Below are 12,711 nucleotides of genomic sequence, written 5' to 3'. Positions count from 1 at the left end.
AATTCACAGTGGTTATGGAAAACACATGTTTCTACACCAGCATAGTATAGTGGTTAAGAGCAGAACTGTGGAGAATCTGGAGAACCATTTTTGATTTCCCACTTCTGCACATGAAACCTGCCAGGTGACCTTGGGCCAATCACAGTTGTCTCAGAATTCTCTCAGCCCCACTGACTTCAAAAGGTGATTGTTGTGCACCAAGGAAGGAGTTTATAAGCCACTTTGAGACTCCTTATGGTTGAGAAAAGAAGAGTATAAATCCAAATGCTTTTTGTCTTCTCTCCTTTTAGTTCTAAAAGACCATGAACATGTTGCCAGTTTGCTGCTAGGTGCAATATTATAATACTGGTTCTTATCTCTACAGCTCTAAACTTCCAGGGATCAGCATGTTTGAAAGACTGTTAGTCCCATTTCAACCTGACACAAACAACTCCCTGCTTTATATTTCCCCTACCTTCTAAGATCAGGTGGGGGGAATTAGAGAACAGACCTTTACAGTTTTGATGGAAGACTACCTGCTCCCAGCATTATGCCTGGCATGCGGCTTGTTAAGCTTTATGGAGAAATGGAACGTTTTCTGTTTTCCCACTTTTGTTCAGTGTATGCTTTAAAAATTCTGCATCCTCAACTTTTAACTGCTGCCTTTTCAATTCCACCGCTGCTTCTAATTACTAATGTTGCTTTACCTTTATGATGTGGCTAATACATATTTTAAATAAACAGTGTTGTAAAGTCAATGGCATATAATTTATGTATCAAGGAATCCTTAAACTGTATTTTTAGTGCACTTTTGAACTAAAAAATGTGAGTGGATGAGTGTGGAGAAATGTATGTTCACCTGTAATAAAGCAGATAAGATTAAGTCCAGATATAGTGCTTTGGAGTAAGGTACCCTTAAGGAAATACCATCATACAGGCAAACATGTTCCCTAAGTCAAGTGGGAATTTGCCCTTACTGTTATGCAGCCTTCATTCTGATTTGTTATGACCAGAAGCTTAGAACCCCCAGAGTTTTTTGTAAAGGCAAGGTACAAAGAAATAGTAAAACAGTTTGCATATTATACCTGCCAGAGGCCAGCTTGTAAACAACCAAAACCATTAAACCAGCTATACAATAATAATTGATACTAATTAAAACCTATTAAAACTTTAGCAATACATAAGCAATAAAATGATAATACAGGCCAGTTAAAAACATCAAACCACACACCCCTCCCAAGGCTTGTGAATAGAACTAAATGTGTTTATTGAGTCATAAGTTCAGACAGATTTTTCATTTCCAAATAAATATGTTTAGGAATGCAGTCCCAAAGTGCTATTAAAATGTTTAATGCACAGTAAAAAATAAAAATGGTGCACAGCTCCAGAAGCTTTCATGACCATTCCATAAAGAAGGAAGTAGAAATGCAGAACCTACTAGATGACCACCTTCAAAATGCTACACTTACTGTACGTACTGAGAAGTCCTTCATATTGAACTATTAACCCCACCAAATGAAGCTGTTGGAGGAAGCCTTGATCACGTAAACTGGAGTGTAATTTGATTATAAATCCGCAGACCAATCCAGCAAGCTAAATGATGGAGAAAATATACAAACAGGTAACAGTTTCATTACAAAGAAATTAACAGACTTATTACACTGTTTTAACACTAAGAAATTAGTTACAACAAAAACCTTATTTAAACCTTGTTCAAAAGAGGTTCTAAGTTATTGAAATTAATAAACTTCAGCATTTGGATTTGTTGTATTGAATTTGTACTCAATGGATTTCAGTACCATGGATATAATACTATCATTGACAATGAAGCAGTTTATTAATAGTCTATTAGGACATAATTGTGGGATTTAACAACAGCATTGCTTAACTCAGGGGCTACACAATCATGATATATCTTCTCTAAATTTGTATACATTTTTAGTAGTACAATTTCCATTATGACTTATTCGTTAGATATGTCATCTTCTGGATGACACAGGTTTACTGGAGAGCTAAATGCATCACTGTCCTCTTTTACAGTATAAACAGGAAGAAAAGTGGATTTAAAACTTTTCCCAAGGGATATTGCAGAAGAAAATCCACAAATTAAAATGCCCTGGGAGTTTTTAGGTGGAGGGTATGTTCTGAATAATAATAAAACAGTAAGAACAGATGGTAGCTGTTTCAGAGATCTGAGGGACTCAGATCTGAACTAGTGGTTCTGGTTTGTCACCTATTCCTCCCATAGACCTTTCAGAATGAATTTAGCTATCAAAAAAGGAAGATGCACAATAGGCAGAGTGAATATTTGGGTCATTAAAAGCTTCCCTTTGAGACATGGACTATTATTCTAAAAGGAGCAATACCAGGTTCTTCAGCCATGAGATAATGCCACACAATTTACCTACTTTACCTGCTGTCTTTCCAAAATTAATTTCCAGATTTGCTAATATTAGAGGTTCTGTCTTGGGATTTCTTCTTGTTTTTGTTCTCTTTTTCTTAAGGAAAGAGCTAGAAAACTAAGGATAGGTCTATAAATGAAGACATACCCTAGGGCTGGATTTATATTTCCACAAGCAACCCATTTTACCATTTATTTCTTTGTTAATTTGAATATTTGGATATTAAGGAAAATACATAAGGATATTTTACATTAAAGACACTGCCCAGCAGTGCAGCAACCTCTTCTGGGAAACCCTCCTACCCATGATTTGTTATATGAAGTTGCAGCAGCACTATTTTTTGTCATTAAAGACCAAAACAAATGGCTCAAAATTCCCCAAATTTGGTTGTGATGGATTTTGCAGAGCTGGCTAGATGGTCTTCTGAAGACCTCATAGCTGACTCCAGAAGCACTGGCAGAAAACAAAAGCTGTGGACTACTTCACAAATGCCTAAACTTGAGGGATCATCAACAATGTTTTCAGTAACTTCTGAAGGGCCTCTGAGGTCCTGGAAAAATGCAGGAAAACATGCTGCTTGGAGCAGCAATTTGGTGAACACTCTTCTAACACAGTCCACTCCTAGTGGAAATAAAGGGACCTGTTTTCTGTTGCCTCATGTCAGGCAAATCAATGAGAGTGACAACTGAAGCCCCGAGGCTGAGAAAGAAGTGAATCCTTTCCTTTCCTTTCCTTTCCTTTCCTTTCCTTTCCTTTCCTTTCCTTTCCTTTCCTTTCCTTTCCTTTCCTTTCCTTTCCTTTCCTTACTGCTGGAACAGGCAGAGTACCATTCGATAGTATATCCACATGCCTTTATATTCTGGGCAGTGGAAAATGATTGTTTAAGATTGTGGCTTTTAACCTGGCATGGTTTAAATTGATTGCTCTGCTAATCAATTTTTTAAAAAAAGAATGAAAAGTTTATAAAATAAAAGCACCTACTGCTTGACTGAAGACAATATCTCTTCTTAGTGTCAGCATTAAACACTGTGGCAAACTACATGCAAGTTCTTGGAGCAGTATGAAAGACATGGATTGTCTTGCCCTAGTCACCACCTCTCCAATGCAGTCCTTCAGTGTAACTGTCAATGGATAAAGCTGTTCATACCAGTCACCTGTAACAAATGAGGAATGGTCAAGAAAAGCCATCAGAGCATAGTAAGTCTTCCTTGTGAAGCTAAGCTAGAAAAGGAAAGGACATCTCTTTATTTCTCATGGCCTCTCCTTTACAGGCGTGTGCTTCTTGACAGGTTCCATTTCCTTTTCCTCTCAAAGTACTCTTCCCAGTATTTAAAGACTACTTGCAGCATATTCACTCTCATCAAAGCACCAGAGGTACGAAATATAGTTAGTTGTACCCTATAAGTTAGATAAGCTGAACTAACTCAAATAAATTCTGTAAGAAAAAAAAAGGCTGAAGGGAAATCAACAGTGAAAGGCAAGGCAAATGAAATGGTAGCTCAACTTTATGAAATATGTACTGAACTTCAAATCAAGCTAAAGAAGTGCCACTACATATTGATATCTCTCTCTCTCTCTCTCTCTCTCTCTCTCTCTCTCTCTCTCGCTCACATGTGGACAGAGTTATACATTTGGAATGAGAGAACATATATCAGTAACATAAAAGCCTTAGTGATATTGAAATGGGGTGTAAATTGGAAGCAGGCTCACATAATCCTTAAATATACAAAACAACAGCAAAAGTAGGGCTGTAACTAATTTCCTTTATGGTATTAATAAGAAATTTTCTGACCTGTGAACTATTTTAATGGAGCAGATTATTAAAAGTAGCATAATGTTAATGTTCCTTCAAATGATTCAATTTATGGCCCATTTATTGCCCCCACCTTTTCCCTAGATACATATTTGTGATTTATTTAAATCAGTCTATTTCATTCAGTATTCAAAAGATGGAGGAAGGGGAGTAGGCAGAGGCGTAGCTAGGGGAAATGGAGCCCGGTGCAAAAATCTGAGTTTTGTGCTCCCCCATGTTCGTTTGTGTTTTTTTGTATTTTGGCTTGCAGGGGGTGAAGTTTTTAGGCTAGCAGCACCAAAATTTCAGGTATCTTTAGGCGACTCTTCTGATGATACCACCCAGGTTTGGTAAAGTTTGGTTCAGGGGTCCAAAGTTATGGACCTTCAAAGGTGTAGCCCCCATCTCCTATTAGCTCCCATTGGAAACAATGGAGAATGGGAGCACCCAACTTTGGACTCCCTGAACCAAACCTCACCAAACCTGGGTTATAAAGTAACAATAATATTTACTCTTGTACAACCTCACAAACTGTAGACAATGGAATAGCATTTTATTGCAAATAGTCAATATGTAGCATAACAAATTCATATGAAGAAACCCATCAAAAACAGTCTAAGCTGTTCAATAAGAATGGAGGCTTAAGTTTCATTAAGGGAACCCCATGGTGCAGAGTGGTAAGCCATAGTACTGCAGTCAAAGCTCTGGATTCGATCCTGATGGAAGCTGCTTTCAGGTAGTCGACTCAAGGTTGATTCAGTTTTCTATCCCAGTTTGGTGGGGGTAAAGTATAGATGACTGTGGAAGGCAATGGCAAGCCACCACATAAACAGGGGCTGCCTAGTAAATTTTGTGATTTGACAACACCCCATGGGTCAGTAATGACCTAGTGCTTGCTCAGGGGACTACTTTTAAGTTTCATTAACAAAACCATACCAGAAGAAAGGTTTTCTCTTCTCCTAAACAGGGCAAATCAGGTGATATAAGAACCTCCATTTCTGTAGTGTTGTGGCAACCACAGAAAAGGGCTGTGATAGTATTACTTAGAAGGGCATTAATGGCAGATATTTGAGGCAGACAAATCTTCATGTATTTGTTTTTAGGTTCTCAGGTGCTGGATCATGTAAGGCTTTAAGGATGAAAAACTGCACCTTGATTTGTGACAAGAAACCGATTGGCAACATGTGAAGTGTTAGTGCTCAGGTGCTATATGTTCCCTTCTGCTCATGCTTGTCAGGTGGCAGCTCTTGAAGATTCTGGACACAAAGTGCATTTAGATTGTCTAACTTCAAAGTTACTAAAATGTTTATGACAGAAACCATTTCTCTGGCAAATTTGTCACAAGCTGATAAGAAGCACCAAGTCTCAGATAGATTTTGCCAGCAGAAGAGGTCAACGAGCATTTTTTGATTTTGGATTAAACCCTAATATTTAAAAAATCGGAAGTAAATATGTTTTGCTAATGATTGTTAGTATCATACTTCACACAATTATTCTATCAGTTTGGTTTAAGTCACATGTATAAATACAACTTTTAAGTATGAATCAAGCACTAGCCTCTGCCAGAATACATTAATACTTCAAATGTTCTTGCAAATTTGAATTCTATGAAAAAGGTTATGTGGCCAATAGTAACATTTATTATTTACAATAAATATCAAGATTGTACTGTGCTTTACATTGATCTCATTCCTTAAAAATGAACATTTTCTATCTGCTCTATCCTGCAGTGAAATCATAATGCTTTGCTGATGACAGCATAGATAGTTACCATGGAAACTGATATCTCAAATTCAGCCTTAAGAAAGCACTCCAAAATCATAAAGATACAAGAGAATATATTCTTAGTTTAAAGTTAAGAATATCAGTGATAAGCCAAGGGGATATAGATGATTAAATGAATGTGTTATTCACTGTGATAGAACAGAAAAAACAACACCCTAAAATACATCACAGTATGTTGTAGAAACAAGTAAACTCCCCACATTTAATCAATCAGTCAAATAAACAAAAAAATGCTTTGCATTCTTTTCTATACAGTGCCAAATAAATCAGAGGTGCATACATACAACATGGTAGGAAACTGTATTTCAGTTCTACTTACACCAGACCATATCACTCTGCATACCCAGCCTCTGCAACAAATTGGGGGTATGGGAATCATGGAAACATATACTTTAAAAGGATAAAAACATGATGACCAAAATGTCCCCATTGCAAATGTACACAATAAACCAAACATAAGCCACACATTCCTATGGTCTATTGTACAAAAACATCAGAATAATTCAACAAAAATGCTTGAAATCTATGTTACACACTTCCACTCTGAGCTAGATTTGCAATTTATTTATAATCTATTATTTAATGATTCAGTAATTTTAACATTTAGTGCCTGTATTACCAGAAATGTAGAAACTTGACAGCATCATAACATCTTGGTGAGCAGCAGTCCTATTTGTTTATATTGCACAAAGACTCACAGAGAATGAAAAGACCCAAAGAGTTACTCAGTCTAATCTACTGCATTGATGCTTTACACTTAAACATTCCTGACAGAGATTTACCCAGTTTATTCATTCAAACTCAATGCTGTCTTTTGCTATGTGAATCTTCTCTGTATTTTAAATATGGTACTTGATACCAGAGATAACACTGGGATCTATATAAGGTTTGCATTGTCCTTTCTGCCACCTGATTAGAAGCCCACATGTTACATTTATTGGGGGTGGGATAGTAGATCATCCACGTTGGAGATTCCTTACCCTTGGCTGTATTCAAATTTGCCATGGGAATTTAGTTTTACTACCAGAAATCTGTGCCAACAGGTGTTTTGCTATCAGATGCAGGGAAATTTACAGTATGATCTTGAAAACTCATGGCATGAATTCTAATTGATGATATAGACACATGGGTGGGAAAATTGCCTCAGGACATTGTTCAGCCTCCTCTTTTAACAGTGTGAGAAGAAGTATTTCCAAGATAAACACTAGGCATGCAATTTTACACAGGTTTCCTAGAGGCTGCTCTAGAATAATATAATTCTAAAAAAGATTGTACTAACATCTTCATGGAGAAAATTCTATGCATGTTCCTGGTTCCACTTTGTAGATTCTTTTCCCCACAACTGATCTGGCTTGAACCTCAGGCTTAACAAAAGCACAATAGCATAGAAATGTAACACAAATAGTATTTAATATGCTAATGGAACAGTAAGATCACAGTTTTTTGTCATCATCATATATTTGACTTTTATATATTATATGTCATTTCACGGCATAGTTCTAAAAGCAGCTTACTGCCACATCAATAAAAATACAGTAACATCACTATACAATACAATCATTAACTTATCTAAATATAAAATGTAAATAATAGAAACACAATACCATGAATAATCAAGAGGGTGAAGAAAAAAGGCCATATTATATAAATCAGATATTCTCGTAACACCAAAAGGTTGAGAAAATACATAAGTATCTAATTTAACCAATTAGAGCCAAATTTGAGTGGAACTTTCCAGAACCAAGCTTCTGGTCATACTTACACGTCAGCCACTTAGTGACTTGGACTCAGACAATCCCAACATCTCTTTTAAATATTTTGAGAGACTGAGACGGGTTGCTAATACTCCCTGTTCATTCTCACAACATCAAACAGGTGAAACAAAATCTAATCAGGACAGGACCCTCTAATTAAAGGGGACAGAACAATTTCATGGGCATGTTTTAAATGGTTCCTTTTCACAGCCTGAGCAACTTGACCAAAGTTCTGACAATGAATGAATTTGTTGACAACTGGGATCAGCAGACTACATATTGATACTAATGCTGCCAGGCAATGACCCAAAAATTAAATACATACACTTAGTTAAAAGCAACATTTATAGAGGTCTCTTTATTGGGTCATGAGAACAGTAGAGAATGATATGACCATATCAATAAAAAGCTGTAACTAAAAATGGGATATAGTTCCATGCCAACTGGAACCCATGTAGGAATTATGGCTTCTAACTAATTAGGAGCAGAAGCACTTCCAGGCCCTGGCCTCTTATTTTCTTGAAGGTTTTAGGCACAATTCAGGAATAGATAAAATGTCCTGTGTAATCCCTGGCCCTACTGTGTCCGCTACTGTGGCCCTACTGTGTCCGCTACAATGTTAGAGGCAGGGGTCTCTAACAGCTAATGAAACAACACTATCACTACCCCCTCAACAGTGGGAAGCCTCAGGCAAAATAAGAACACAGGTTGTTCTAAGCTTCCTCTGATTGAAGGCCTTTAGATTTCCGAAGGTAAAGCATTATTTCCATTTTCCTAGTATATCTTGGACATCATTCTATCCTTCACCAAAACTATTCATACAAGAACTTAATGTTGTGTGCTCACTACTGGATATTATACAAATGCAAGATTGTTTAACTGTAGCACCTTTGCTGTATTTATGAATTTCTGAGGCAATTGCAAACAACTGAGATTCTGCTGTTCAAGAATGTGAAGCAAAGCATGCAGATGTTAACAAAGCAGAATTTCTGATTTTGGTTTCTACATTTTGATCATCATCTCCAGATTAGAGAGATCAGTTCCCCTGGAGAAAACTAATTTTGTGAATTCTATGGCACTGTATCCCAATGGGGACCCTATCGTCCCAGGCTCTGTCCCCAAATCTCCAGAATTTTCCCATTCCTAGATAGGGCAACATCTCCTGCCAGTTGCCACAGGAGTTATGGCAACCCTGCTGCAGATGGAAAGATATTTCAGAGGGGAGGGTAACACCTCCCCCCCCCCCCCGCTGTAAAACCTGACTCCACAGTGCACTACTGATCATAGGAGCACAATTTCAGGTGGTTCAGTGGGCTGCAAGCTGAAGGTGAAGGCAGACAAGCTCCTCTACGTCAGCACCATTATTTTGGCCTTGCGACAGATCTAGCCCACTGAACAACATCAATGGTCCATATTGTTTGCTCCAACTGCCAAAAGCTCTAGGGTCCCAAGCAGTGAGTGGTCTTTCTGAGCTCCTCCTATCTGAGGTCCTCTAACTGAAGGATTGCAGATTGGAACCTTGAGCTTTGGACCAATTCCATGTATTTCACGTGCTCGACCACTGAGCTAAGCCAACCTGCTAATTCTGTTCCCTTTACTTTTCTGTTCTGTTGGTTCATACTAGATCATCCGCTATCAATTCTTTGCATTTTTCCCCTTCTCTCAGCTTTACAATGTTGGATCTTTCATGTCCATATAATTCTTTGGAAAGTGACCGAATCCTTAAAATTGCTTCCTCCACAAGGCCTTTTCTATTAGAGCCGTATTAGGACATGCTTTGGGCCGAACTAAATAAATTGGATATGATATTCGGCAAAAGGGGAAGATGTTCTCCCAGGGCATTTTGGCTCAGGAAAAATGGCACGGGAGGAAGCCATGGATTATTTTGCACTCGCACCCATCCCTATGTGCTGATCCTGAGCCAAATAAGAGTCCTTGAATGGTTAAACAAATCTTGTGTAGTTTGCCCCTAGAGCTAAACAATTAGCAGCAGTAATAATTGACAGAAGGCTGGTCTGTGGAATTTTGTTTTCTGCACGCGCCGTGAATACTTTTCAAAGTGGCTACCACTTGTGAGATGCTCCAGGAATGTGATCCCAGTCTTCAAATAGCGCACATTCATGCGCAGCACTGATATTTTTTTATTTTGAAGACAAGCATACGATTTGTGCCAAGGACACATCTGACAACTGCCTTGTTCCTACTTCTTTATGAGCTTGGTAAGGGTTAAGTGTGTGCCCTTGACTCTTCCTCTGCACAACACTTCCAGGAAGAGCCTGAAGTAGATTGAAACGTGTCAGAAACGTCGAAGCAGAACACTGTTCTTTCAAGCAGATTTTCACGCCGCACCCCAAAATAAAAAAAAAAATAAAATAACAGCACAAGTCCTACGAGCAACTCTTGACCGCACAACACAGATGCAATTTGATAAACAGACTCCCAACATTCAAGGCCAGAATGGTGAAAAACTATACCGTCAGTATTTCCATCCATTGGCTCACCATCTACCCTATTTTATTGCAGCTTCTTCAGCCTACAAATGATACAAAAGTACGGTTCTTACCTCTTACAGGAGATGCCTCATGTTTTGCTGGTGAAGGGTCACTTTCATTTTCCTTAGCTACACTGGGGATGTTTTCTTTTTCAAGCAATCTGTCCACCATCGCAATAATGCAGTTTAAACTCTTTTCAACGTTGGTCCATACCCTGTCCTAAAAAAAAAAAAAAAGCAGCTATAATCACTACTCAATATTAGAAGATGCATCAAAAAGCATATGGATTAATCATCAGATGCCCAGCATTGGATTACTGAAGCTGTGCTAGGCGGGAAAAAATGCTGAAAGCAGTGAAGCACAGTGAGTAAAATAAGTGTCGGAGGGTTAGCTCATCTTGTCTACATATTGTACTTGAATATCCTAGGAAAAGATAAAAAGGTTCCCTCACAGGCCAGTTTACACCTCTGCAAGTAATTTTTCAACCACCTAGGGAACAGGAAATACTTTTTCCTGCCTCCCTGAAATTGCATGGGATAATCATTGGAAAAAGCCCCTGAGATTATATAATTTAACATTAAACAACCTAAACTATCCAGCCATAAAAACCTTACATTGAAAGGGAGGGGGTGCAGCTCAGCAGTACAGCATCTGCATGGCAGGCAACAGAATAAGCTACAATTGTCTAAATGACTATCTGGATCATCATATAATCTAGGACAGTGATGGCGAACCTTTTCAAGACCAAGTGCCCAAACTGCAACCCAAAACCGACGGCTATGCTTACGCTTCGCCAGAAGTGCCAACCGACAATTTAACCTGAATAATACTGAGGTTTTAGTTTAGAAAAAAAAAAACACTCCAAAGCGTGCATTACTCCAGGTGCATTGCCTTAAGTACATTACTCGGGAGTAAGCTTTGTGAAGGTAAAACAGATTAGTAGTTTTTTGCTTTTGGGAAGCTAACCATGCAACTCTTCCAATGGGTGAATCAGGACCGTAGGAGGGTTTACTCAGAAGCAAGCCCCATTGCCAGCAACCGAGTTTACTCCCAGATAAAGGATTGCGCTTTAGTTCTTCGCATGAGAAATCGAGTTATGTTTAACAGTGGCAACAGGGTTACCTACACTCGCTTCTTCAAAACTAAGGTCTCTTAGGTTTAATGCTAATAATTGAGCCGGGCAGTGGCCCAGAGCCAGCCCTAGAATGTGTGATAAGTGGGGGCGTGAGTTTTACCCACCCCATGCATGAACTCACAATGTCGCGTGCCTCTAATTACAGAGAGGGGCTCTGAAGTGCCACCCCTCTGGCTTTACCGGTGCCATAGGTTCGCCATCACTGATCTAGGATATTCAAAAGATATAACAAAGACTTCACTAACAGTTTCCAGTATGAACAACAGTCTAATTAACTGTGTATTCCCAGAGAGAAAATAATGTGATTTTAGTTGAAATTTTTTAAAAGTATAAAGCTTAACTGACTTTCTGTAGGATTAGAAAGCCGCATCTGCACGGCCCAAAAACAGCACCCTAGGGACGGTAAAAATACCATCCCTGGGGTGTTGTTCGCACAGCTATACTGTTGCATTGCCACGGTGCACGACAGATGCCGTGCTCAACCCCCCCCCCCATGGTGGAAAAGCAGATTTTTTTTTTTTTTTTATCGAAGAAGAAGGAAGAAGAAGAGGAAGAAGAAGGAAGAGGAAGAAAGAAAGAAAGAAAGAAAGAAAGAAAGAAAGAAAGAAAGAAAGAAAGAAAGAAAGAAAGAAAGAAAGAAAGAAAGAAAGAGATGAAATAGATAATTGGGCATTTGCAAGAAATATAGCTAGGTTGCAGAGATCAGAATTCACATATCTGTTTTTTAAACATGATCCAAATTTGAATCTGATTCAAATTAGCCCAATTCAGGCCAATTTGGAGTTTACTCAAAAGCATTCTGTGACAGCTGAAATATTTCAGTAGGTCCAATATTAGGGGGGCTGATACTTCTCTTATATTCATTTATGTTAGGCAATTAACTTCATTGGAGGTATTCCCAATTTACACTGACAACTACTGAGATATACTGGGACATGGGCCAAGCTTCACTGTCATATTTTATGCAAGTCTGAGGTTTGGAATAACAATGATGAAATCCAGCCTCCCGTCTCTCCCTCTGCTTCTTGATTCACAATTGGGAGAGGTCCCTTCTCCTTTAAACTAATACATTTTCATATCCATAAAATTAAAACAGGATCACCTTAAGATGCATTCAAGACAGGTGTTTTTTCTTCTCGAAGGAAAATTGAAATTTAACCTTGGGGCACTCAAGATCTGAACTGTTATTATGGAGCTAGTGATAGTATTGGCAGACATTCAAATTAAACAAAATTATCCCTGCTGTTCTGACACAAAGGCGATTCTTCCCCCTGAAGTGACTACACTATCCTGAATGTTTCTGCTTATCCTACCCCTCACTCCCATCTAAGGATAATAGAGCCTGCATGGTTATGTTTCCTAGAAAGTTGAG

At 38.4% G+C, this 12,711-nt stretch overlaps 1 protein-coding gene across 6 annotated transcripts in view; it reads right to left on the bottom strand.

Annotated features, from left to right (window-relative positions):
- Nucleotides 1–12,711, bottom strand: part of INPP4B (inositol polyphosphate-4-phosphatase type II B) — a 281,318-nt gene that overhangs the window by 54,723 nt on the left and 213,884 nt on the right. For all 6 annotated transcript variants that reach the window (XM_048508966.1, XM_048508967.1, XM_048508961.1 and 3 more), the window contains 3 exons: nucleotides 10,276–10,423; nucleotides 3,363–3,535; nucleotides 1,449–1,572 (listed from right to left, as the gene is read on the bottom strand). In XM_048508966.1, the coding sequence (XP_048364923.1) occupies nucleotides 1,449–1,572; nucleotides 3,363–3,535; nucleotides 10,276–10,423 (445 nt within the window). The remainder of the gene's footprint in view (nucleotides 1–1,448; nucleotides 1,573–3,362; nucleotides 3,536–10,275; nucleotides 10,424–12,711) is intronic.

This window comes from Sphaerodactylus townsendi, linkage group LG10, assembly GCF_021028975.2.
Source record: "Sphaerodactylus townsendi isolate TG3544 linkage group LG10, MPM_Stown_v2.3, whole genome shotgun sequence".
Classification (NCBI taxonomy): Eukaryota; Metazoa; Chordata; class Lepidosauria; order Squamata; family Sphaerodactylidae; genus Sphaerodactylus; species Sphaerodactylus townsendi.
The sequence above is the reverse complement of the archived record's forward strand: the minus strand, read 5'-3'. Positions and strand labels throughout refer to the sequence as shown.